At 42.1% G+C, this 27,258-nt stretch overlaps 1 protein-coding gene across 1 annotated transcript in view; it reads right to left on the reverse strand.

Annotated features, from left to right (window-relative positions):
• Positions 1–27,258, reverse strand: part of FMN1 (formin 1) — a 266,553-nt gene that overhangs the window by 211,075 nt on the left and 28,220 nt on the right. Inside the window, exon 3 of the mRNA XM_060262294.1 lies at positions 22,996–23,057. Within this exon, the coding sequence (XP_060118277.1) occupies positions 22,996–23,057 (62 nt within the window). The remainder of the gene's footprint in view (positions 1–22,995; positions 23,058–27,258) is intronic.

Here is a 27,258-nt window from a genome sequence, read left to right on the forward strand (position 1 = left end):
TATACTAGAACAAAGAATACATTTGTTTTAAATTTCAGCAACTACAATAAGAGGCTTAACAATCAAAGGATAGTTGGATAAAAAAATGCCTTATGCCAACTCCCTTCAAAAATCAAAATTCCTTTCTTTAGATGACCTCAGTCATCATAACCTGCATTAATATTGTTTTGTATTTATTCCCAGTGTACTAAACTGGGAATAAGAAAATGCATGACATGACACATGAAAAAATTCCCAGGATACTCAAATGTTTGTTTTAAGAGGTGTCTATGGAATCCAAATGTGTGCGTGAATGGAGACATAATTTCACATAGCAATTATGGCAACAGAAGATCAACAGGAAGCATCAAATTACTGAAATACTATTAGTAATAGAATCATGAATACACACTACATATGGAATTAATTGATTTAAACATTACATTTACAGAATAATATTTGCAAGCATCCCTGCCCTATAACACCTAAATTACCAACTCCATATTGGTTCATGACATCTATCAGCATTACTGAACTGGCAGTGTATTCTTATTTTTTTTAAAAAAAATCTCTGAATTTTGACTGAGTCATGTTCAGTTCCTGTTTCAGTGGTTAAAAATTCAGATGTGAGCTCTTTGTGTTTGTTGGGAGCAAAACCTATATTCTGAACTTTAGGGTCCAGAGAAAGGACCAAAAATCCAGTTCAAAGGAGCCCTCTAAAAAGGAACACTCCAAAACAGTGACTTTGGAATTTTTGTTTCTAAATACCATGTGTGCCTTCCTCCATGTATATTAAAAATCAGCATAACGGGGCCAGCCAGAGGTATCATCTAGACTTGCACAAATCCAAACTATCACCAGGTTTGCAGGAAAATCTGTTTTTTTAAACAACAACAAAAACAACTCGGGATTAAATGATGTCAATAGTAATAAATGTGTTGTGCATCCACAGATATTGTGAAAAAAATACTTTGGGTGGCATTTTGGGGTGCTCTGGAAATACAAAGCTGTGCTCAATTCTGTGGTGAGCTGAAGGAAAATCTGGAAGGGGACGAAAGAGATAATCAGGGTTGCAAGTCAGGAAAGTAGAACCACCAAGAGGTGAGGAGGAAAATGGCAGCCAAAAAGAGGAGATTGATAAATCTAGGACTGCTAAATCTGGGTTGAGAAATTCCTGGAGATTTGGGAGGAAAGTTTGGGAAGGACAGAGTTTGGAGAGGGGAATGAGCTCAGCAAGAATACAAGGCTTACAAGGCCATAGAGTTCATCCTATGGAGATCAGTTGTAATTTTAGGAAAAGTCTACACCCCACCTGGAGCTTGGCAAACTTAGAGGAAGTAGATAGGGGAAAGGTGCTGCCAAAGATAGTGGGGGGAAATGTTCAGTGGAAAGCAAAAACTGGAGCCAACAGGGTGGTAGTAGGGACAAGAATGAGTGGGAAAAGTGAACTAGTAAGGGGGGGATGCAGAACCATCATGAGGAGAAGGTGGTAATCAGAACGTTATTTCCTCTCCCCTAAAAGTCCCCATCTAGTTTTCAACTAAAAAAAGGTAAAGGTAGTCCCCTGTGCAAGCACCAGTTGTTTTCAACTCTGGGGTGATGTTGCTTTCACAATATTTTCACAGCAGACTTTTTATGGGGTGGTTTGCCATTGCCTTCCCCAGTCATCTGCACTTCCTCCCCAGCAAGCTGGGTACTCATTTACCGACCTTGGAAGGATGGAAGGCTGAGTCAACCTCGAGCCGGCTACCTGAACCAACCCTTCGCTGGGATCGAACTCAGGTCCTGAGCAGAGGGCTCCGACTGTGGTACTACAGCTTTACCACTCTGCGCCATGGGGCTACTGGCTTCTAAGAACCCCTTTACAGCTATAAGGGATGCCAACCCCCAGGTCCCACTGGTGGTTCCCCCACTTTTGAAGGCTGCAAGCCATTGCTGGCCAACTGGTGGAGGAAACCCCATCCGCAAACAGGGACCCCATTTTGTGACATCCCTGATGTGATGACATCACCCAGAAGTGATGTCATCGCACCAGCAAACTCTGGTTTTGTAACAAAAAATTTAGAGTTTTTGCCCAAAACTTATAGCAGCATGCACAACATAGGTACACTTGATGATGTCACTGCTGAGTGATGCCATCACTTTGCAGAAGACTCCCAGAGCAGCTCCAGGATCTTCCCACTGGCAGCCAGGTAGGACCTGCCAACCGTAGCAATTATAAGCAAATAAAGAGGAGATTGCTAGGAATTTAGTCAAACAATCCCTGCCCATTACTTTGGCAATACAATTATCATTAGGATTACCCAAACGGCTATGTGTTTACGAATATGAACTGAAAGATAGTATGGGAAAGGACGAAATAATATACAGTAAATTAAAATAGAAAGAAAAGTACATTAAAGGGGATCTGAACCTGGGTTCTGAACTCGTGGACATTCAATGAAATTGCTGAGCAGTTGGGTTAAAACGGATAAAAGGAAGTACTTCTTCACCCAAAGTGTGATTAACACATGGAATACACTGCCGCATGTGGTGGCAGCTACAAGCATAGCCAGCTTCAAGAGGGGATTGGATAATCATATGGAGCAGAGGTCCATCAGTGGCTATTAGCCACAGTGTATTGTTAGAACTCTCTGCCTGGGGCAGTGATGCTCTGTATTCTTGGTGCTTGGAAGGGGCACAGTATGAGGGCTTCTATTGTCCTGGCCCCACTGGTGGACCTCCTGATGGCACTTGGGTTTTTTTGGCCACTGTGTGACAGAGGGCTGGCCTGGATGGACCATTGGTCTGATCCAACATGGCTTCTCATGTTCTTTTGGATTCAGAACCAAGGACAAAATTAGTCTGAGTCAGGTCGTGCCAAACAGTGAGTGCATTAAGTATCAAACCATGATGGCAAATACATCCCTATCAGAAAAGGAGGGAAGGGAAGAAACATTGTTGCCAGCTGTAACCAGAGTTTCCAACTCCTGACTGGATAATTCCTGGAGATCTGTGGACAGAGTCTGGGAAGGCAGTTTGGAGTCAGGAAGGAGCTCAGTAAGGTTGTCACGCCATAGAGGCTATCCTCCATAGATCTGGTTTTTCCAGGGGAACTAATCTCTATAGTCTGGAGATGAGCTGCAATCCTAGGAGAACTTCAGGTGCCAACTGGAGGTTGGCAACCCTAGCTGTTATCTCTGAACTGAGCTTTTGTTTTCCCTTTGTATCTCCAGATATAAAACTTGGGTATAGTCAAAAACATGAGCCCATAGGCATGAACCAAAGATCTTTAAACCCTTGGCTCTTAGCCAGCGGTTTATATCCTGGAGCCTTGGATGAAATGTTCCACCGGAACTAGGACTGGCCAAAAATATAGCATGTTTTGCTTTTATTCGTTTAAGTTGTATTAAAAGTAAATTATGTTTTTCTTTATTCTTAGAATCACTTTGGATCCCTCGGGGGGGGGAGTGGTAAATAAATATTTAAGTAAAGAACAAAAGAAAAGAAACAAGTTCTGTCCTGTTTGTGTGTAATAAAAGATCTGCTGTGTTTATTTAAAGAGAAAGATAGGAAAATAAAATCAATTAAGGATCAAAATGAGCTAAGACTGATAAATATGATTATGAGTGTCGATTTGCCACACAGTTGACTTATTATAAGTAAATGACATATGAATACATTGTGTTAGGGTGGGAAAGAAATAGAAAGAACATCCAAATATGGGAATGGTTTCACTCTATTTGTCTACAGTGAAGTTTGACACTGGAAACTAAGATTTTGCAGTCATTTTTTTAGGACTCATGGCCAAGTTACAAGATTAAGAGGATAACATGGCCAATGACAGTAAAGTTGGATGATATCAGAGATGACACAAGAGATATTTAATACGTCCTTGGGATAAACTAGCATGGTTACTACAGTCAATTATTAATCCAAAAGAAAAACAGAATTTAACAATGTTCTACATGCCATATTATTAAATTAATTTGTTTAAAACCATTTGTATCCCGCCTTTCCACCCAATTTATGGTCCCCAAGGCAGTGAACGATCAAAACAATGCTAAAATACAGTGAAATACTATATAAAATATTTAAAATCCATAAAACAAATAAGAAGCACATAAGCACCCATACACACAAACAGGGAGAAGGCCCAATGAGAGTTAGTGAGAGAATACCAAACATTCACTCAATGCAGAAGACAATGGCAGTGGGATAGACAAGTTGCTTTGTGGAGGGAGTTCCAAGATTTGGGCATTATGACTGAAAACACCCTTTCTAGGTTAGCCCCCATTTAGTCTCAGATGGGCGGGGCACCTAAAGCAAGAGCTCTGAAGATGCTTGGAGCGACTGGGTAGGTTCAATCGCTTAAGGTATGCTGGATCCAAGCCATATAGGGCTTGAAGTGAGATGGGAAACAAATCAGGAGCCAGTGTAAGTGAAACAAGACTGGTGTGATATGGTCCCTGCAACACACTCCAGTCACCTTTCTGGCTGCAGCATTCTATACCAATTGTAGCATTTGGACACTCTTCAAAGGAAGCCCCATGCAGAATGCATTGCAACAATTTTAGTATGATTTTGTTCAGTTACCTATTCTAGGCAACTTTTGCAGCTAGGATGCTTCTAGACAAAATCTTTTTTAATACACATTATACATATGGAGGAGGAGATGGTAGTATGAGGAATTACTAAAACAGCAATTCTGCCCAATATCCCATCATTTGCTATTGTTTTATTGAGAACCAGTTTGATGTAGTGGTTAGGGGCAGCAGGACTCTAACCTGGAGAACTGGATTTGATTCCCCCCTCCTCCACATGAAGCTAGCTGGGTGACCTTGGGTCAGTCACAGCTCTCTCAGCCCCACCTATCTCATAGTATCTGTTGTGGTGAGAGGAAGGGAAGGTGATTGTAAGCAACTTTGAGACTTCTTTGGGTAGTGAAGGGTGGGGTATAAAGCTAAATTTTGTTTTCTTCATTGACAGACAATGGCAAACAGTGGGACATTGGGCAGGATTCTCTTTGCCTTGGAAGACATAGTTTTGCTGCACTCATCAAGTTGACTGATTTGACAAATCCACTATGGTCATATGTGGAAATACCAACATTTCCTCAAGGAAGTCTGGGTTGCCCAAAGTGCTATTTCTTCACACTCCCATGTTTCCTAATCAGAAGAGAAGAGCAACAGTAATGTCACCAAGTTTGCAGCTATCCTGAAGTATAAAGAAACCCCTTTCGTCTTTTATCATCTCTTTGAGTCAGTGGCATATATGATCATTTCCCTTTACTGCTATCCACACCAATGAACAGCACACAGGTTCCTAGCATAAATGTATTTCATTTTCAAAGCAAACCAGAATGCTCAGTTTTATTTCAGATATTCAGTGGGATGCAATTATAATGAAATTCTATCTTGAGGAAACCATTGCAACTTAGTATTAATGAGCAGGCTTCATGCATCATTAATCTTACTGCAGTGTGACAAGTTTTGTGTTCAAACAAGGGTGAAAAACGTTTTTAAAAAGATATGGCCAAAACAAGTTGCAGGAGAAGGTTCAATGATATGGTCAAACCAGAGGTGTTGTATGGATCTAATAAGAAAACAGGGCATACTTGAGAGAGATTTGTCTCTGATCTTGGAGAATGTTTTTGGACACCTAGCAGCTCTTTTATTGCTGTAGCTGATTAAAATGAAAAGCCTCACAACTAAAATGTTCTTTTTGATGAGGGTTTTTTTGCCATGAACTATAGACCTTAAAGTCCAGTGGGACAGAAATCCTTTGATCCTCTGTAGTCACATAAATTCAAGGCCATAAAACAGCATTGGTTTTGATTTTATTAGCATGGCTGATGCCAGACTTGTAGTGTTGCCATACTTATAAGGCAACCTGGAATCCATATCCCATTTCTTTCTGTCATGATCTCTGCATGTGAAACAATTGGCATTATTGTGAAAGAAAGACAAGCAAACAAACAAACAAACTCAGGATTTAAGCCATCATTTAAAAAGCTGCATCACAGAGAGCGTGTCTTTATCCAACATAATACAAGCCAATGTTTTTCCAGCCAGAATTTATCTACAGTAAACAACCCAAAGCATCCATGGAAACAAAACGATTTGGGTTTGGGTCTGGTTCAATTGGACTGAAGGTGTTCCAGTTTGGTTCACATTCAGGCCAATAAATGTTTGCAACAAAGCTGAAATTTAAAAAGACACAACAATTTTCATTATCACCAAAATGCCACACCCAGTATGCACACTGTTAGATTCTCTCCATCTTGGCTCTTGCTTAGAAAATGGAAAGCTCCTGCCCTCAGAACAGGCCAAAACCACCACCTTAGATAGCCTGTCTGTAATAGAACTCAAAAGTTACAAAGAAAAAGCTTTAACCACAGCTTGATTGAAGTACTCTTGCAGAGTAAATAAATGTTTTTCTCACTTCCATTAGTACTCTCATGTTAACAATTTGCTACATAGGATATCTTCCTGCTTGCTACTTCCAAGCTTTGAAGAGGGAAACTACAGAAGTTTTGGGAAACTCCAAGTTTGTATAGATCTTCTCACAAACTGATTTTATATATTCATAAGCAGGTAACTCACAAGAACATAAGAGAAGCCGTGTTGTATCAGGCCATTGGCCCATCCAGTCCAACACTTAGTTACACGGTGGCCAAAAACCCAGGTGCCATAAGGAGGTCCACCAGTGGGGCAAGGACACGAGAAGCCCAGTGGGTCTGAAAAGAGCACTTAAGGTGTTCAACTCCTACTGTGACGAGACGCTACTAGAGATTAACTGTAATAAAACAAAAATTCTATCATTTGGCAAAAGTAGGGGGGGGGTCTTGGTATATCAATGGCCATAGGCTAAAAAAAGTATCCTGTTTTAAATATTTAGGGGTGATGATTCATTTTTCTGGGAGTAGAACTGCCCATCATGACTATACTGCATCAATTGGCCAGAAAACTGTGCAGGGCATTTTAAAATTTGCTTATAACAAAGGAGGCATATATATACAAGCAGCTTTATAGTTATTTTTGGCAAAAACATAGCCCCAATTACTATATGGGACAATACTTGGTCCTTCTTTTTCCCATTTTGCTCCTTTAGAAAAAGTCCAGTCAAGATTCTTGAGAGCTTTTTTCTAAGTTCCAAGACGTGTGTCCAATGCCAGTCTACGTCTTGAGTCAGGGTTGGTTAAAGCGGAAGCTAGGGTAAATCTAGCCTCTATTAACTTTTGGTTAAAATAAATACACAACCCAAAGGGTTTGACAGCTTTAATTCTGCAAAATAATTTTCAATCCTCTTGGGAGAGGGCCATCTACTCTAAACTGGCTTCTCTTTAGAATATGGGCTTTTCTTTAGAATTTGTTCTACAAATGGATTATGATCAAGCAAGATCAATGAACAAACAAAGACTGCTTGATATAGAGCTCCAAAGAGATACCAATAATACCCCAAATTTCCTAATTTCAAAGAAGCTAAAATATGCGGTTGCCCCGGCATCCTACATCTCCATTCTGGAGGTACCCAGTCAACAGAGGGCTTTTACCCTGGTGAGATGGCAAGCCCTCCAGTCTTCCATGAAGGAGAGAACCTGTCCATGTGGCACTGATGAGGTAGAATCTATAGAACATGTATTGTTGTTGTCATTTCTATCAGGAAGTTCGATCTAATGTAATTTCCCCTCTGCTTAATAATTACATGGGTTGTTTTGATGCAGATATTTTAAGGAAGCTTTTGATGGGTGAGAACCCACAGGTCACTATTAGCTGCACTAAATTTTTCTCAGCACCTTGTAAAATTCAGCATGAAATTTTACGTTATAGATTCTAAATTTTAGAGATTTCTAATCAGTGCAGATCTTAAGGGTTTTTTTCTTTTAAAAAGTTTTATTGATTTAAACTACCAGAAAAGAAGCATTGCAGAAGATACATAAAAAAGAGGGGGGAAAGGGCCTTGACAGAATGGGGAAACAGAAACAGAAACCAGTACAAATATATCAATTATAATTCCACCTCCCAATAAAATGCTCAAATCTTTCTACCTACAAGTATAAAAATCTCCTTAAATATTACCTTCCTTTCTTCCTTTACCAGAGTTTTAAAAAAGGAATAATTTCTTTTAACTAGTAAAGCAATGTAAATCTAAAACACTTCTTAAACACAAATTAAATATAACCAGTTAAGAAAAAAGATTTTTTCTTTCAAAACTGTCTCAACGCCAATTTTATCTAATTTAACTTAAGCCTATTATAAGCAAAAATTAGGTTGTTGATTTAGCAAAATTCTTATTAAAAGAAGCACATAAAAATCATTTCTTTGACCTTGGCAAATAACATAAAATACAACTAAATGATTTGTCTATTTCCATCTAAACCATTTCTCCTGATAACATATTAAAAGCAAGTCTGCCAAATTACCAAGCCTACCAAATTCCACAGCAATTATGCTATCTGCCTTTTCAACCTTTGATCCTATTCTTACATCATTATAAACAATCTCACTAAATAAGCAAACTGTCAATACATCTACTATATAAATATGTACACTCATTAACATTACTTCTTCAAGATCTCCCTTATTCTTTTAAAGTTTAACTTCTGTTCATTATTAATGGTTAAATGTTTATTTATTCACAAGGGGGGAAAAAAAGAACCCAGATTCCAGAGTCCTTCTTCCCAAAGATTAAAAACTTTTTAAGTTCCTTTGATTTCTGCACCCATATTGCATCCAAGGCAGCCCATTTAATAACAGTTTATCTTTTGATATCACATTTCACTTCTTATTCAGAGTTCCTTGTTCAGCCATTCAGCAAAGCAGAAAAAAAAATCCGAAATACTTTTTCCGAAAGGCTTTCCAAATCCTGATTTGTTGACTGGAGTGCTGCTTTTCTCTTTTCCACATGGGCTGCCCCCTCAACCACAGGGGGAAGAATTCATCGCCATTTCCCCCTCTCAGCTTGATTTCACTGCATCTTGATTTCTGGTCTAGTTTTGAAAGTGTGTCACAAGAGACCATTTTACTTTTCCTTTATTTCGCAAAGTATCACTTTCCCCTTCCACTTTCACTGCCATCAATACACTCTCTTTAGTACTAGACCCCTGTAGGTTTACAATTTCATTAGCTGTCAGATCTTCTTCCCTCAGATCATCAGCTGTCAGCATAAAACAATGCATTTGGTCTTTAAGGAGCTGCATAAATGAGATAAGATCTTCTTTCAGAGAAATGAGATTTGAGCAAATATCTTTTCCGTGAGACATTTCATTAAGTGGTGCCAAATCAAAACTCAGTCTCTTAAATCAGATTGTAAATTTGCTTCAAGATCCTGTTAATCCCTGTTCCACAACAGCTTCAACTGAAGTTTTAGAAACCATTCAGATACAGTCAGGCGATAGAGACAGAACTCTCTACAGTATATCTCCTTTGTGTTCAGATCGTATTGCAACTTCTTAGTAATCTCTTTTATATATATCCAATTATAGTCCGGGTCAATTTTAATGATTATATTCAATCCAGTTTAAATAGTTAAGACTGCTCATAACATTTTGAGGCCTTTTGAGCTGATTTTTTGAGCTAGTCTTTTGTTGTTATGCAGAGTGACCCATCAGGGAGTAGAACTGGAAAAAACACCTACTTGTTAAGTAGAGCCATTGCTTTAGAAGTGGAAAAATGCTGCTTCAAAGGCATACTGGGGAAAGTGAAAGCAAAAAAGTGGTCGGGCGTTCTTTTTCTGCTGATATGCCAGCTTTCATGGCCGTGGAGCTTCAGGATGCACAGAGAGCACAGAGCAGCTGCCGCTGGCCCCCTCCCTCTCCCCCGTAAAAGTCCCATGCCAAAGAAAAAGCCACTCTGGGCTTTTTCTATGGGGGCATCACTTCTGTGACACCCCTCCAACGGCCAGACTCAGAGTTGCCACAGAGAGATGATCTGCAAGCAACTCTGAAGCCAAGATGATGGATCCCGGAAGTCACAGATCTTAAGTTCTCATGTATGGATTTTAAATGTTAAATCTTAGAGATATTCCTGTTATATTTAGACCAATTTTATTCTCTAATGTTTTACTGAATAGTTCTTGCTTTTGACTTGTACTGGTCATTGGCCGAATAAATTGATTGATTGATCGACACAAGAAGCCCTCCCACTGCTGCTCCCACCCCGAGCACCAAGAATACAGACCATCGCTTTCCCCAGACAGAGAGTTCCATCTATACCTTATGGCTAATATCCACTGATGGACCTCTGCTTCATATGTTTATCCAATCCCCTCTTGCAGCCATATATGCTTGTAGCTGCTACCACCTCCTATGGCAGTGAATTCCATGTGTTAATCACTCTTTAAGTGAAGAAGTACTCCTTTTATCCGTTCTAACCTGACCACTCAGCAATTTCATTGAGTCCCCACGAGCTCTTGTGAGAAAGGGAGAAAAGTTCTTCTTTCTCTACCTTTTCTATCCCATGCATAATCCTATAAATTTCTATCATGTCACCCCTCAGTTGTTGTTTCTCCAAGTTAAAGAACCCCAAGCGCTTTAACCTCTATTCATAGGGAAAGTGTTCCAACCCTTGAATCATTCTAGTTGCCCTTTTCTGGACTTTTTCCAATGCTATCTTTTTTGAGGTGCGGTGACCAGAATTGTACACAGTACTCCAAAATAAAGCCACACCATCGATTTATACAGGGGCATTATGATACTGGCTGATTTGTTTTCAATTCCCTTCCTAATAATCCCCAGCATAGAGATGACCTTTTTTATTCCAGTCGCACACTGCCTCAACATTTTCAGTGAATTATCTACCACGACTCCAAGATTTCTCTCCTGGTCAGTCTCCGCCAGTTCACACCCCATCAACATGTATTTACAGTTAGGATTTCTGCCCCAATGAGCATTACTTTGCACTTGCGTGGGTGACATTAGCTACCTTCCAGTCCTCAGGAATTGAGGCAGACTTTAACGAGGGATTATACATTTTTGTCAGGAGTTCTAGAAGTTCACATTTGAGTTCTTTCAGAACTCTTGGATGTATGTCATCTAGGCCTGGTGATTTATCAGTTTTTAGATTGTCTATCAGCCATAAGGCCTCCTCTCTCAGCTACTCAATCTGACTTAGGTCTTTCAACACCCCTCCTGAAATCAATGGTTCTGGAATGGGCAAGTGTGAAGAACTGTTCAGGGTCAGCTTGGGATGGTGACCACTATAAATTTTTCCCCAGTCACTTTCCCTCAGTCCCTCAAGCACACACACAGAAATCCTGTCAGAACTAAAGTAAATGAGGCACAAGACAGTTTTTGAATTTCAAAACCCACAAAGAATATTTATTGGTTCACAAAAGGTAAGGGAGAGGAGAAAATAATATTAATTAGTTGATCAATAACAAATTAGTTGGCAGCAGATGGTTATTAAAATAATCAATCTCTAAACAACAGAGATTTGTCAGGCTGAGATGATATCAAAAGTATAAACAGATGGGCTTTAGAACTATACAAAACCTTGGACAGGCAGGCAGTGCCTACTGGGCATTAGAAACATTTTGCAGAGATGATGGTATCGCTCTATGCTCTGGCTTCTCAAATCATAAAAATAATAAACTGACATTCACTCTTTTCCACACATACTGAGGACTACTGACTTGTGCTAGGTAACTTTTCCCTCACAGACATACACACTAGCTCACCAGACTCATACCCTTTTGAGTGCTCTAACCAGTCCCTCAACTCCTGGTGTGTCTCAGTCACAGCTAGATCCCTTTCTAGCCACAAGAATCCAGTCACAATATTTGTGTATTGTTCTCAGTTTAGACTAGGAGTCTGCCCTGTTGTGCTGACAGAACCCCACAGAGAGTTTCTCCTCACAGAAGGTGCCTGACTGAGACCCCCTTCTGACCAAAAACTCACTCAGACAGAAGCTTAGCCCAGTTCTGTCTACCAAGGAACTCAGTCCCACTGGCTGTTCTCAGCTCCTTGTCCAGTTGCTTCACACCACAACTGACCAGCTTAAGTACCAGTCTTCACTGTTCAGTATTCAAGCTCCAACTCCAGACTAAAACACTGAGGCATTTTTTCCTTCTGCAAGCCCTTTCAATTCACTACATTCTTGTTTCCATAGCTGCAGCCCAGCCAATTGTTGCAAGGCTGTTCCCAACTTCCAAGCTAACTTGCCTGAGTCTGTTACAGCAAGCACTTCTCATCTTCGACAGTGAAGACAGAGGCAAAAAATGCATCCAGCTTCTCAGCCATTTAGTTTTAGTTTAATTTAGTTTAGTTTATTAAATTTATACCCCGCCCTCCCTGCTGAGACAGGCTCAGCGCAGCTTACAACATTGGTTATAATAACGATAGTAATGAAATCTAATTTCACATTAGTAATAAAATCAGAAGGTTAATAAAACAATTTAAAAGAGTTGGTGCTAATAACATTTTGGTATTATCCAGTTACCCTGGCATCATTATTTCCTGGATTCCTCGGCTGTTATAGGTCTCAAGGGTCAGCTGAAAGCAAGCCAGAAGAGTATGGTCTTACAGGCCTTGCAGAACTGAGTGAGGTCCCGCAAGGCTCTAACCTCTTCCAGCAGCTGATTCCAGTAGTAGGGGACTGCTACTATTGGCGCTATCCCTAGTAGTCGCCAGTCTCGCCTCTCTCGGCCCGGAGATAACTAAGAGATGTTGAGTTCCCGATCTTAGTACCCTCTGAGGAACATGTGGGGACAAACGGTCCCTCACGTAGCCAGGTCCTCGGCTGTAAAGGGCTTTAAAGATAATGACCAGCACCTTGTAGCGAATCCAGTATACTATTGGCAGCCAGTGCAGTTCTTGCAGCACTGGCTGTATGTGCTCCCACCTGGGCAGCTCCAGCCTAGCCGCTGCATTCTGGACTAGCTGTAGTTTTCGGGTTCGTGACAAGGGCAGCCCCATGAAGAGGGCATTATAGTAGTCCAATCTTGAAGTGACTGTTGCATGGATCACTGTTGCCAGGTCGCTTTTGTCAAGGAAAGAAGCCAACTGTTTCACCCACCTGAGACGAAAAAAGGCGGTTTTCACAGTTGCTGCTATCTGGGCCTCAACTGTCAAGGAGGACTTCAGTAGCACCCCCAAGCTTCTGACCTTGTGCACCGTTGTCAGTGGCGCACTGTCAAAATTGGTAGGGGAGTTCCCCAACCCAGACCGTCGTGACTTAGGAAAGGAACTCTGTCTTTGTCGGATTCAGCTTCAGTCAGCTCAGTTCAAGCCATCCAGCCACAGCTTGCAGTGCTTGGTCCTGGTTTACTGGGATGTCGTCAGATCAGCCATCCATTAGTAGATAGAGCTGGGTGTCATCAGCGTACTGGTGGCAACCCAGCCCATACCTCTGGGCAAGGGGTTGCATATAGATGTTAAACAGCATCTAGGATAGAACCGCCCCCTGAGGAACACCACAATTAAGGGTGTGTCTCCGAGACAATTCTCCCCCAATTGATACCCTTTGTCCCTGGCTGCAAAGGAAACAGGAGAACTACTGTAAGGCTAACCCCTGGATCCCTGCGTTGGCGAGACGGTGGGTCAGTAGCTGATGGTCGAGCGTATTGAACACAGCCAATAGGTCTAACAACATCAGTACCACCGAGCCACCTCGATCCAGATGCCGCTGGAGGTCATCCACCAGGGCGACCAAAACTGTTTCTGTCTCATGGCCTGGACAGAAGCCGGACTGGTGGGAATCTAGGATGGAAGAATCCTCCAGAAAGCTCTGTAACTGTAGTGCTACTGCCCTCTCAATAATTTTACCCAAAAAGGTGTTGCAGCCAGAGCAGGCGCTCTGACCTTCTTGGTCATAGCGCCTGCTCTGAAGGTCAGAGCACCTGCTCCGGCTGCAACCTTCTTGGTCAGAGCGCCTGCTCTGAAGGTCAGAGCGCCTGCTCCAGCTGCAACGCCACTGAGGATGTTCTCCGCAGCTGAGAACGAAATGTCTGGAAGGAAAACTTTCTCCAGTAGAACACGGCACTTGAGCCCGAAAGATTCTACAAGCCCTAATAATGTTACCAGCCGTGAAAACCTGAAATCTTTGATAAGGGAGCTCTTCATTGCAACAGAGTAGGCACAAATGTGCTCTCACCTGGATTTGGTTGCATTCCATCATCTACTCAGTACAGTCCCCCAATCCACACAGGATGGCAGTGGGAGAAAGCTTAAAAAATGGCCATTGGGTAAATGGTGTTACATGCCTTCTGGGAGAAACATGGAAGCGAAGTCTTGCCTTTCTAAGAATTGCTGGAAACTCTATGGCAAAACCACAGAGTTTTTAATGATCCTTTAAGAAGCATGACATTACTTCCCCTCCCCCCCTCCCAATCTCCTACTGGTTGCTAGGTCATGCCTGGCAGCCTGTTAGTTCATACAGATCCCACAATTTCAGGAATCAACTTTCACAGAAAGAGAGCAAGGTAATCCTGCCATCCACAGATGGATCCAACTCAACTTTTATCTCATTCTATTTCCAGGTGAATAACAACAGAAGAGTGAAGAGGAGGTTGCTTATCAATACCTCACAGAAGTATTTCAATGTGTTTCATTTATCTACAGTGGCTTGGATGGCCCAGGCAAATGACCTCTATTAGTCTCTTGCCTTGAAAACCCTATTGGGTCACCATAAACTGGATGCAACTTGATAGCACTTTACACACAGAGAAAATTGCTTTAGGAATAGTGGTATTGACAATAATGGTAGATATACAGAGCACTTTGAATTATTGTCAGAAAAAACTTATTCATTCACTCAATTAAGAGAGGTTTAGATAAAAATATGGAGCACAGGTCCATCAGTGGCTATTAGCCACAGTGTGTGTGTATATATAAAATTTTTTGCCACTGTGTGACACAGAGTGTTGGACTGGATGGGCCATTGGCCTGATCCAACATGGCTCCTCTTATTCATTCATTCATTCATTCATTCATTCATTCATTCGATTAATAGCCCACCCTTTCTGCAAAGCAGGCTCAAGGCGGTTCCATCAAAGGATTAAACAATTAAAACAAGATAAAAATTACAATATAAAATAGCTAAAATACAAGCTAAAAAGCATAAAAAACTCTGCCTCTACAGTCATGACCAATCAGATCCAGGGACCTTCAAATCCCAAGATCTTATTTCCCTTCTTGTCCCCCCCCTTTTTTTGTTGAAATAAATAAAAACAATCTAGAAGTAGACTGTATTGCAGTAATATGGATTTAATGACTAGACAAGACCTTGGGATAAGATTATTCTGTCAAGACAAAATCTCAAAACGTTGCTCCAGCCACACTTGTAATGTTCCATTTTTAAAAAAGAAAAGAAAAGAGCACCCACATTGAGCATTTTGACAGTCTTATGATCTGATGGTTTGCATCATAACTACTAAGCACAGAATTCTGCTTCTGGAATGGGTCTTTGTTCTTTCTCCTTCTGGCTGCAGGCCCTTGCCCATGTAAACATGAACCTGAATGTCTAAGGAACAGTATGTGATGTGCTATTTCGGAGGGGGAGCTGTGGCAAGAACAGTAAAAATCACTTTTTTTTGCTTTGCTTATGTCTTTTGTACAGGCCAGTAGCCACAGGGGGACCTGTGGGGGCGCTGTCCCCTGACTTTCAGGGGGCAGCCTACGCTCTCTCTCTCTCTGTGCTATGGCTGGGCTGTCAAGGCATCATCAGTGGCAGAAGCTGGGAGAGCTGAGTAGGGCACAATGCACTGCAGCAGAAAAAACAGCAAGTGGAGAGGAGGGAGGCAGAGAAGTGGGAAGTGGAGGAAGCCGTGTGAAGTGGGCCGGGGAGGGGGGACAGATGGAGCTGCTGGCTGCAAAGTGTTGGGGTGGGAGAAAGGGAGGTGGAAGGAAAAACCCCTGCTTTTATGCAAGGTGCAGTCTCTTATCAACTCCAAAGTTTTAGGGTTGGCTGCTTCCACTTGGCCATTTTTAGAGCCTCCAGCTTTTGCCCCCCACCCCAGAAAGCTTCCAAGAAGTAGCAAGCCCTGTAGTGGATAGGAAAGGGTGCCCCCCTGACTTTTAAAATTGTGGCTATGGCCCTGCTTTTGTACAAACTCTTAAAGGGAAAATAACATCTTGGTTAGCCTTATGGGTGCAAATAATATCCTGGCCTGCCCTTTGACAGTAGGCAGAAAGTAAAGTCTAACCCAGGATATGCTACAGCTATTTGAATGTGGTATCTCTCTGGCATCACATTTAAAATGCTGATTCAGCATTAAGAAGAAGACAGGGAAACACTGCATTTAAAAAACAGCCTGAAACAGATATTATTTTCTCCCCTGCAGTGAAGAAGTGGAAGATAGTAACAAAAAACCCCCAAAGCTGAGTTTTAAGTAACAATTTCTTCTGATCATCAAAGTAGTCAGACAATCATGTAAACTTTCTGAAGGCCATCTTCTACATCTTGGAGAATGCCACATTACTTCCAGTTATTCACTCTAACATGAACAGGAAGAAAGGTCCAATATTTTGTATAAAATGACTGTTTCCTATTAGCATCAAGATGCTTTCTGTACGCCTTCAATGGTAAGTGAATACACCAGAAGTCTAATCATGCAAGCAGCTCAGCTGTCTACTTTGATAATGATGAAGAAGAAGAAGATATTGGATTTATATCCCGCCCTCCACTCCGAAGAGTCTCAGAGCAGCTCACAATCTCCTTTACCTTCCTCCCCCCACAACAGACACCCTGTGAGGTGGGTGGGGCTGAGAGGGCTCTCACAGCGGCTGCCCTTTCAAGAACCTCTGCCAGAGCTATAGCTGACCCAAGGCCATGCTAGCAGGTGCAAGTGGAGGAGTGGAGAATCAAACCCAGTTCTCCCAGATAAGAGTCCGCACACTTAACCACTACACCAAACTGGCTCTGATGATATTTATACTAAAATTCTATTTCAAGCATCAGAATTTATCTGCAAAACGGAATACATGAAACTAGATATGACTGCCCAGAGTAAATGGTGTGCTTCAGAACCAGAGCAATTTATTACAGTTTGCATCTTTTAAAACCTAAAACATTTCCTATGGACAACTTTTCTTTGCTCTTGATTATCTACAGTTCTTAACGATGCACAAAAAGGTGTAATACACCAGGAAATAAACTCATTCTTTTTGCACGAAATGAGTCATGGTAAACCAACAACCTCACAAAGAATTTATGAACAGTGCAGAGTCACATGCTCTTAAATCACTTTCAGTTCAATATCTTTTAAAGCAAAGATAGCCATACTTCTGCATAGAATGTCATTTTTCATTCATCACATTTTTCTATTCTTTTAAAATGTTCAGCATTCTTATTTTTGGTACAAGACAGTAAAACAAAAGAAACAGTTTCACATTTGAAAGTGTTAGTTAAAATCCCAACAACAACAATACATATGGATCTCACTTTGTTTAACAGAACTTACTCCACAGTTAATATAATCCTACATTGAGTTATAGGAGCTCCGTAGCACAGAGTGGTAAGCTGCAGTATTGCAGTCTAAACTCTGCTCACAACCTGAGTTTGATCCCTGAGTTCAGGTAACTGGCTCATGGTTGACTCAGCCTTCTATCCTTCCAAGGTCGGAAAAATGAGTACCGAGTTTGCTGGGGGGTGGGGGGGAGTGTAGATGACTGGGGAAGGCAATGTCAAACCACCCCATAAAAAGTTTGTCATGAAAATGTGATGTGATGTCACCCCAGAGTCGGAAACAACTGGTGCTTGTATAGGGGACCACCTTTACCTTTTTTACATTGAGTTATACTCTTCTAAACCCATCTACTCTGATGGATTTAGAAGGGCGTGATTCTTCTTTGGATTACACTGTTAATATTGCAGTATTAAACTAAAAGGCAAGCACCAGTCATTTCCAACTCTTGGGTGATGTTGCATCACAACGTTTTCATGGCAGAATTTTTATGGGTCGTGAGCAGTGCGGAAAATACATCTTCATCAAAGCTGCTGGGTCACTGAAACATAGAGTTGGAAGGAACCCCCAGGGTCATCTAGTTCAATTCCCTGTACAATGCAGGAAATTCACAAGTTTCTCCTCCCCCACTACACACACACCCAGTGACCCCTGCTCCAAGCCTAGAAGATGGCAAAACAAAAAAAATCTCTCCAGGATCCCTGGCAAAACTGGCCTGGAGAAAAACTGCTGCCTGATTCCAAAGTGGCCAACTATTTCCTAGGGTATGTAAGAAGGGGCCATAAGAACTAAGCACTGATACAGCTCTTCTTAACCTCCTTTTCATGATCTGGGATGACCCCAAATAAACCCATCCTCTAGTTACACTGCCACCAAGCTCTCTCCTCCACAGACTGCCTAATGTAAGTGAAAATTTTGAGAGGTACCTCACCCATTCGCCTCATGACAGCCTTCTTCTGCTCCTGGCAAGCTCTCCCCTCTGGAACCTTTGTAAGGCAAATGAGGCAAGTGGTGCTTCTGTGAGATGCCTCATGACTCCTGTCCCCTAGCACAGTAGACTTCTTCTGTCACTGCCATGGGCTCCCTCCTGGAACCCATGCAGGGTGTGTGAGGGTTTCTGGAAAGTGCCTACTTATCTGCTGCCAAGCATGGCAAGCATGTCAAGCCAGGATGCTCTGAAACTGCCATGGCATGAGCAAAGACAGGAAAGAGCCATGAGGCTCTGGCGCTGTCATTTAGGCCCACTCTAGGAGGGTGGGTGCAACACTCATCTGTGGAGGTGAGGGGGACTAGCCCATTTATGATGCACCACAACCACCCCACTCCTCATCAGGCACAATCTTGGACTCCTCCCCTTCCTCTCACTGCCACAGCAGCTCTATTGCAGCAAGCAATCCCAGCCCACAGCACATTAGATGGAACTGCTCACTTTTGGAATTACACCTGGCTCCAGCAGGCACTCCACCTTTGGGCACCACCTCTGGTCACATCCAGTGTCCCCCACAGTCATAAGCTGGAGGGTGATGGGCCCACTGATAAAATCACCCTGCATACTGTAACTGAGAGGTGCTGCCTGTTAATATGGAGCACCCCAATACCTAGAGAGAGAGATTGGGGCTCCTATTTCTGGAAACAAAATGGAGTCTGACAAGAAAAAGGCCAAGAAATACTTCATACAAAATGGAGTAAAGAGAGCTTGTTCTAGTCCCACCTAAAGGCTTCCTCTCAGTGCGACCTCACCTATCTCTTCCACCTCCACCCAAAAAGGATGCATAATAACAATGGGGACTGCTGGTAAGTATCCCTCATGCCCTAATCCTCAGCTACTAATCAATCAGCCACCTCCCTGGCTCTTTGCAGCATCTCTTTGGGTGTTTTCGCACTCACGTTTTACTGGCGCCACGACCCTCCTGACGCCGGCGAATCTGCATGGATTTCGCAACAGAAGCGCCGGCGCTCCCAGAAGCGCCGGCGCTTTCCGTCGCTAAGCCAGCGCAAACGTTTTCCTGCATCTTTGCGATTTCCGTTTGCGCTGGCTTAGCGACGGAAGTAGCCGGCGCTTCTGGGAGCGCCGGCGCTTCTGGTGCGAAATCCATGCAGATTCGCCGGCGTCAGGAGGGTCGTGGCGCCAGTAAAACGTGAGTGCGAAAACGGCCTTTGTCTAATGCTATGGTAATGTCTGAGACCTGGACAGATTCTTAGTTTTCTATGCTTGCCTATCCCCAGGGGTATCTTTGCTAAACTGCCCCAAAAATTAACACATATCCTGGCCTTTTGTAACCTATTGGGAGGATATTACTAAGCCAGCACTATCTATGGTTACCTGGAGGTGGGCACCCAATCAGGTACTCAGAAAAGCCTAATCACTCCCCACCACAAGCCAGCCCCTTTTCTGGGAGGATCTCTTCCTTTCCAAAATATTATAACAGGAGAGAAGGCTTCATCTCGCTCTCTCTCTCTGCCTGAGCAACATTTAACCAGATTGTCCCCCCTCCCCCATTACTCTAAGTAAGGGGGCCCTCAGACATGGCATATAGTAATGCATGTCTGCATCTTCAAGCTGTAGCTGGACCTCATCACATCTGGAACAGGTGAATATCACCCTCTTCAACAACCCTTCAATTCCTCTATTGATAACATCTATCCTTCCTAGCTTCTTGATTGCCTGTATTGTGTATTTGTGCGTGTGAATGTACCCTTTTACATATTTTAAGTAAACATTATAAAATATATATTTGCCTGCAGTATTCTTGCTTGAAAACCCAACCTCCGTATTGTTGAAGACAAGATCCTTCGCTCCTAATTCGCTCTACCAAGTCTCTTAGCTAATTTCCCCATTAAAAATAAAAGACTCAAAGCATTTCTGGCAACAATCCCAGTGAAGACTAAATCGTCCTGGCATTTGCAGAAAGATAGCGGGAACCAAAAGGAGAGAAACTTATGCAAATATCTAAAATTATCCTCTTTTCATCCCCTTTTCATTCTGGAGTCATATAAGGGTTATCCTTGGGGAAACAAGCTGCATTCATAACCTCCAATTTGGTTCTGTAGGTTCATAAGGGCACTGGGCACAAATGACAAGCAGATTTTATTAATTGCACATGAACAACGTGAAATTGCCACTAGTCCTTCAAGTACTAAATATTCATCCATCACCAGTATGCAGTGCATTTATTGGACTCATTTCTGAAAGAACTGATGCTGTGATAGGCCCGGCGCTGTAAGTTCTGCCACCTAAGGCAGAGCCCCACCCCCCACCCCCCGACTTGGCTCCAAGCACATTTGTTGCCATGCCTCCCTTTGACATCATCCAGGCTTCCCAAGCCTCAGGAAGCCTGGGCAATATCAGGGGGGCAGCAGGCATGCTCAGAGCCGGGCTCCGAGAACACTTGCTGCCATGCCTCCCCCCAACATCACCCAGGCTTCCCAAATCTCAGGAAACCTGGGAGACATCAGGGGATGGCAGGCACGCTCAGAACCAGGATCCAAGTGTGCTCACTGCCACACCTCCCTCCGACATCGCCCAGGCTTTCCGAGTCTTGGGAAGCCTGGATGACATTGGGACAGCATGCCCGCTTTTGTGTGAAACTGGCCAGGCAACATCTGCACTCTATGAAGCCTGCTTTCTGACCACTGTGGTCATCTTTGGAAGAACTGCTTCAGATACCCTGACTTTTGAGATTAGGCAAGAAGGCAATCCAGCAGAGGGCCTTCTTGGTCATGGCAGCAAAACTTTGGAACTTCCACAACCTACCCCAGAGAGAGATTCATCTTCCAAGTTAAAGACTTGTTTCTTTTGGTATTCTCTCAATAATCATTCCTTCCTGGCCAATGTTTTAACTGTTTTAAATGTTTTATTTTTATGTCATGGTATTTTTTTAGCTCTGGTTTTAATTGCTTTAATGATATGTTGCTGTTGTTTTTTGGTTGATTTTAATGGCTTTAAAATGTGATTTGATTAGGTATGTTTTATTCTCCTCTCCTCCATTTGATCCCTGCAACAACCTTGTGGCTGAGAGAGGGCCCAATAAGCTTTATGTCTGAATGAGGACCTGAACTCAGGTTTCCCTCATTCTAAGTTTAGCGACTATGGCCTTCCCTGGTATATCACACAAAAGGTGCATTTACAAGGGTACAAAAGGTGCATTTACAAGGGTTTCACTCCCTCTGCTCTTATCCAATTTTTAAAACTTTGTTCCCTAAAGAACTTCTAACATTTCAATGGCAGAAAATCATGCTGTAGATTTCATTTGGCATTTAGAACAGTAACTGCAAAAATGAATAGGGATCTCAATTATGATAAAAATCTGGTAATATAAATTCACCCTTCAATAATATGTTTCACTTTATCATGTTGATTTAGAAATAAGCCCTACAGATTTCCATGGGTTTTTTTATTCCCAAGTAATTGAGTCCTGTGCCAGTTTGCCAGCTCAGTGAGATTTCTGCTACAATCAAAATAACGATTTCTTGTTAATTAATCTCTGGGTATTCATATTAAATATTCATACCAAAGAGCCCTCTGGCGCAGAGTGGTAAAGCTGCAGTACTGCAGTCTGAACTCCCTGCTCATGACCTGAGTTCGATACTGGCAGAAACTGGTTTCAGGTACCTGGCTCAGGTTGACTCAGCCTTCCATCCTTCCAAGGTCGGTAAAATGAGTACCCGGCTTGCTGGGGGGGGGGGGAAGTGTAGATGACTGGGGAAGGCAATGGCAAACCACCCTGTAAAAAGTCTGCCAGGAAAACGTGAAAGCGACGACGTCACCCCAGAGTCGGAAACGACTAGTGCTTGCACAGGGGACTACCTTTACCTTTATTCATATTAATTAGAATTATTAGAATTTCACTGGATAACTGTAATCAAAACAGATATTTCTCTACAGATACTGTATGTGTGATACTGCTTTCATTGTGTAGCGTATTCAAATTAAATAAAGTTTGAACCAACAATACAATTGTTTTTTCTTGTCAATAAGAGATGCTTAGCTGACCTCTAGTGGGAAAGATTGGAAATGTGTTTCTGTAAGATAAGATGGGTAACCTTGTTAGTCTGTCTGTAGCAGTAGAAAAGAGCAAGAGCCCAGTTACAGTAGCACCAAAAAGACTAATAACAGCTGTGGCAGGGTATGACCTTCCATGAGTCACTGCTCACTACTTCAGATATCTGCCACAAATTTTGTTAGTCTTTAAGGAGCTACTGGCCTCTCACACTTCTGTACTGATTTGATATGTTTGCCTCTGAGAGTAAAAGAACAATGACTCACTCATACTGGCTTCAGCCCTCTGAAGAAAATTACTCCGTATCTACTCTAAGTGGAACCAAAATTTTAGCTGTGTGAAAGCAATTCAGAGAAGGGACTATAATGAATGTAAATACATATTCTTTGTGCTCCTTGTGCTAGTTCTGATCTCATTCCTTCCAACAGAGAGAACACATGCAAGCAGAAGGATCAGCACACTGACAGACAGGTCTTACAAAGAAAGAGAGTTTGTGTGCACCACAGCTCTGGAGGAGGACAATTATTTGAAGAATAAAATATTTCTATGCAACATATACAACAATATATGCTGGATTACACCATGGTTAAGGGGGGAAAACTTTTAACAGATTTGAAGAACCTGAAATATTTACCTTCAGTTTTTCAATTTCATCTTTGTGCTCCCTCTTTAAGTGCAAAATAGCAGCATGGTATTCTGGAAAAGAATGAAACCACTTGTAAGGTCAACGATACAAATAAATGAAGTAGCAGTGTAAGCCTGTTTGTCACCACAAGGCTACACCAAGTGAATCTGTTCCAGCTGTCGACTAGAAAGGATGGTACACAGATAGAGCTGGTAGCATGGTCCTTTGTGCAGACACATTAAAACACTGTAGTAGCCCAAAGCACTGGATCCAGAAAATCCATATTTCCATTTCTTAATTCACTGTTATTCTTGCTAAACTTTTGATTTTGTATTCATGATTGAAATAGTTGCAGGAACAAATATTTTCCAGAAATCTATACATATGCAACAGATTTAAATGGCCTTTTATATAGAGTTCTGTCCTCTTCCAAGCCACTGTCAACCACTACTGCCCATATAAAGCAGGGAAGAAGGAGCGCATATTTGGAAAATGAATGAGCAGTATTTGGGAATGTTAATGGAGTGTAGTGAACCATTTGTATGAGTGCATGTTCATGCACAGGATCATTGAAAGATATGTAGGAACAAGTATGTGTGAGGAAAGGGTGCAGTACTTAGGAGTACTGCCAAAAACAAGCTCATTTGCAATGATCTGCAGCATTCCATTTGTTACTACTGCTACTGTATTTCTTATCATTGTTAATATCAGGAATATTTTTAAGTGCCTAATGTTGCACTAAATTTTGGACTAGATAAAAAAGAAACAAGCCAATGTCTACAATACAAAAAAATAGATAAGAAGGGAAATGATTAATTAACATGTATTTGATTTTGGGTGTTAGTATTGACAATTTATAGCCCAGAGGCCTTATCATTTACATCACACATACACACACACACATACAGCGCTGTGGTAGAGGGGCATCAGAGGAATGATTTGTGTGGATAGAACAAGCAAGTGAAGTGGGATCAGAGAGGCTGAGGAAGCAATTGCCAAAGAAACCATATCTTAATGGTCTCTTAAGGGAAGAGAATGAAGTGGCTTAGTACAGAAAGGAAATTGCTGTACCATGAACTGCTGTTAAGCTAATGGGGAATAGAAATCTCTCTTATTCTTCAGTCCATAACCATCGGATCATATAGGATGAGAACACATTTTCTCTGGTCAGATCACTGTGTGCTGCCACCACAATGCCAGAGGCTGCCTGTAAGAGTCTCACTTTCTTATATGGGAGAAGAAAGAAAGAATCAGCCCAGGCACATAGCTTGTTTTTAATTAGCCCTGTTGAGAACACAGTTTGGTTCTGGAAACAGTATGCATAACTGTTTTGGTGCCTTCCAGGAGAAAGTGAATCCTCACTCTGTGTGTCTTTCGGGTCCTACTGGAAAAATCAGCATACTATAGTGGGGGCAAAGTCAGTGTTACCATTAGGCCAACTAAGCCTGGTGTTCAGATCTCAGAGAGGCACAAAACGAACAATTAACATTAGGGTGTGAAATCTGTCACATGTCTATCAGGTGTAAATTTTCTAGTAAAAAAAAGAAGTTGAGGTAAACACTTAGCTAAGGTTGCCAACTCCAGGTTGATATATTGCTGGAGATTTGGGTGTGGAGTCTGGAAAGGGCATGTAAGTTTTTGTGCATTAAAGGGTGATGTGTGTACTGGGGGGCATGATAACGGAATAACGGCTAGGAACCTCTGGTCTGTTCTGAATTTACTGACAGTCATTTTCATTGGATGGCCTTTGAGGTCTAGTTCATGCAGAAGCAGAAAATACTTCTCCAGGTTCTCTTCTTCACTACATGGGTTATTTTCATCAGTCCATTTTTCTGATTGCTCTTTTCAAGGTATTCCCTAACTCACTGATGCCCTTTTTGCAGTGGTTCCATCATAACGGTGCTTCATATTCCAAATGTGTCTGTGCCATAGATCCAAGTGGGGGCTTTACAATAACTGATCATTCTGTTTTGGTCCCTGACTCAGAATTTGTTGTCCTACCTGTGACTGTATGCTGTGTCTGCTTATTTCATTGAGCTGCCCATCATGACTACAGAACACTATCCATATTGATGTCACTATTTGAAGTAATTTGGTGTCACCTGCAGAGCTGGCTCAGAATCAGGAGGTTCTGGATACTGGATGGACAAATTAAATAGCACCATTTCCAGTTTCAGTCCTTAGCCCCTCCCCATTTCCCTCTGATTAATTTTTTTTAACTTCCTGTGTATTCCACTTTTCCCAGTGGGAACCCATAGTAGCTTACAGCATTCTTCCCTCTTCTATTACAGAGCCATCTGGAGCAATGCTGATTCAGTGACTCACTATGAATTTAGACAAGATTGCGAAAGGGAGTACAGGAAGGGGTGAGCCAGTGCTTGGCTCTCATGGCCCTTTCTTATATGCCCAGGTAATGCCAACTGCCACTTTGGGGTCAGGAAGGAATTTTCCTCCAGGCCAGATTGCCCAGGGATCCTGTAGGTTGTGTTTTTGTTTGTTTGTTTGTTTTGCCTTCCTCTGGGCATAGAGAAAGGGGGGGGGGTCACTAAGGGGGGAGGTAGTTGTGAATTTCTTGTCTTGGGGTTGGACTAGATCAGGGGTGTTAAACATGCACCCTGGGGGTTGAATCAGGCCCCCGGAAGGCTCCTATCAGGCTCCCAAACAACTGGCTGTCATCTGCTTCCTTCTGCCTATCTCTTGCTTCCTTCTGCATAACAGCTTGCTTTGCAAGGCTTGCTCAATCACACAGGAGCTACAGAACAAAACCTTTATTTTCTCCATTGGCTGAGGCTCCTCCCTTGGGGAGGAAGGGGGGAAGGCAGAGCATGTTTTTCCAGGCTCTCTCAATCGCATAGCAAAGCCACTGAGTCAAGCCTCTCTTTCTTCTATTGGCTGAGGCTCCTCCCCCGTCCCCTGGGGAAGGAAGGAAAGAGCCACAGCTTCCTTTGCCCAGTTTCCTGGATCCCATGGGAGAAATATAAAGAAAGCACCTTTAAGACCAATGAGAGCTAACGATTTAAGCATGTTTTAAATTTTTAATATATATATATTTAATTGTGTTTATGTCCTTTATAAAATTTATATCTCTGCTACCTAATCTTAAATAGGTACACATATGACCCAGTCAGACATAGCCCAGCCCAACCTAACATGGCCTGGCCCAACTAGGTCTCATTTATGTCAGAACTGGCCCTCATAACAAATGAGTTCGACACCCAAGGACTAGATGATCCTTGAGGCACTTTCTAGCTCTGTTTCTATTTTATCTTCCCTACTTGGCAGGGAAAGGAGCAGAATACAAATCTAATAAACTGACCTGTTCTCTCTCAGCAGCAAAGTCTGGAATGAAGGGTCACATTACATGGGTTGACATACTCTAACCTCACTCTTGCTCACCCCATGATAGGCTAGCTTCACTCCCATGCAACATGCTCCACCCTAAACCCAACTGTCTCCTGATCTTGCTTGGCTTGGAATAAGTGGGTTTGTGCTAATTATTCCTGGACTGATCTTAAACTTATTTAGAAAATATGGTCATTTTTCTAGGGAGCTATGGCTGATTATATTAAAAACCAACTGTCTGGAGCTCAGTTCCACAAATGAAACACAGAAAGAGTTAAGGGGTCACCAAAGCAAGAGGGATCTTTGATAACAAGAGGGATTCTTCCAGAAACTTTTTGAAAATTGGTTAGCCGTGTGTGGGGGGTGCAAATAGTTAGCCTTATCGAGGGAGCAAAAAAGCCTGGTACAAGCCATGGAGGGGGGGGGGAGAGAGGAGGCAAATTTACTGTTTGAAATGATTATGAACAGTTTAAAATAAATCACCAATTTTTACACTATTTTCATATTTTTTTTAAAAAAACAGTGTGGCATACTTAGGATACAACATACTCCTTTGGTCTCATATCAATGTGACGAGCACTAAGTAGCAAGGAAACATTTTTCCTATGAGGTAAGAGAGATTACAGTTGCCCTTTTTTAAAAAAGATACTTTTAAAACAAAGTTAAAGTTTGAACACTTGACATTACATTTTGTGAAGGTCTACTTATGCTATTACATCTGCATATTTAGCAGAGGTCCATCAGTGGCTATTAGCAGAAGCATAATGTTGGAACTCTCTGTCTGGGGCAGTGATGCTCTGTATTCTTGGTGCTTGGAGGGAACAGTGGGAGGGCTTCTAATGTGCTGGCCCCACTGGTGGACCTCCTGATGGCACTTGAACTTTTTTTGGCCACTGTGTAAAACAGAATGTTGGACTGGATAGGCCAATG

The sequence above is a fragment of the Heteronotia binoei genome, chromosome 21 (assembly GCF_032191835.1).
Source record: "Heteronotia binoei isolate CCM8104 ecotype False Entrance Well chromosome 21, APGP_CSIRO_Hbin_v1, whole genome shotgun sequence".
Classification (NCBI taxonomy): domain Eukaryota; kingdom Metazoa; phylum Chordata; class Lepidosauria; order Squamata; family Gekkonidae; genus Heteronotia; species Heteronotia binoei.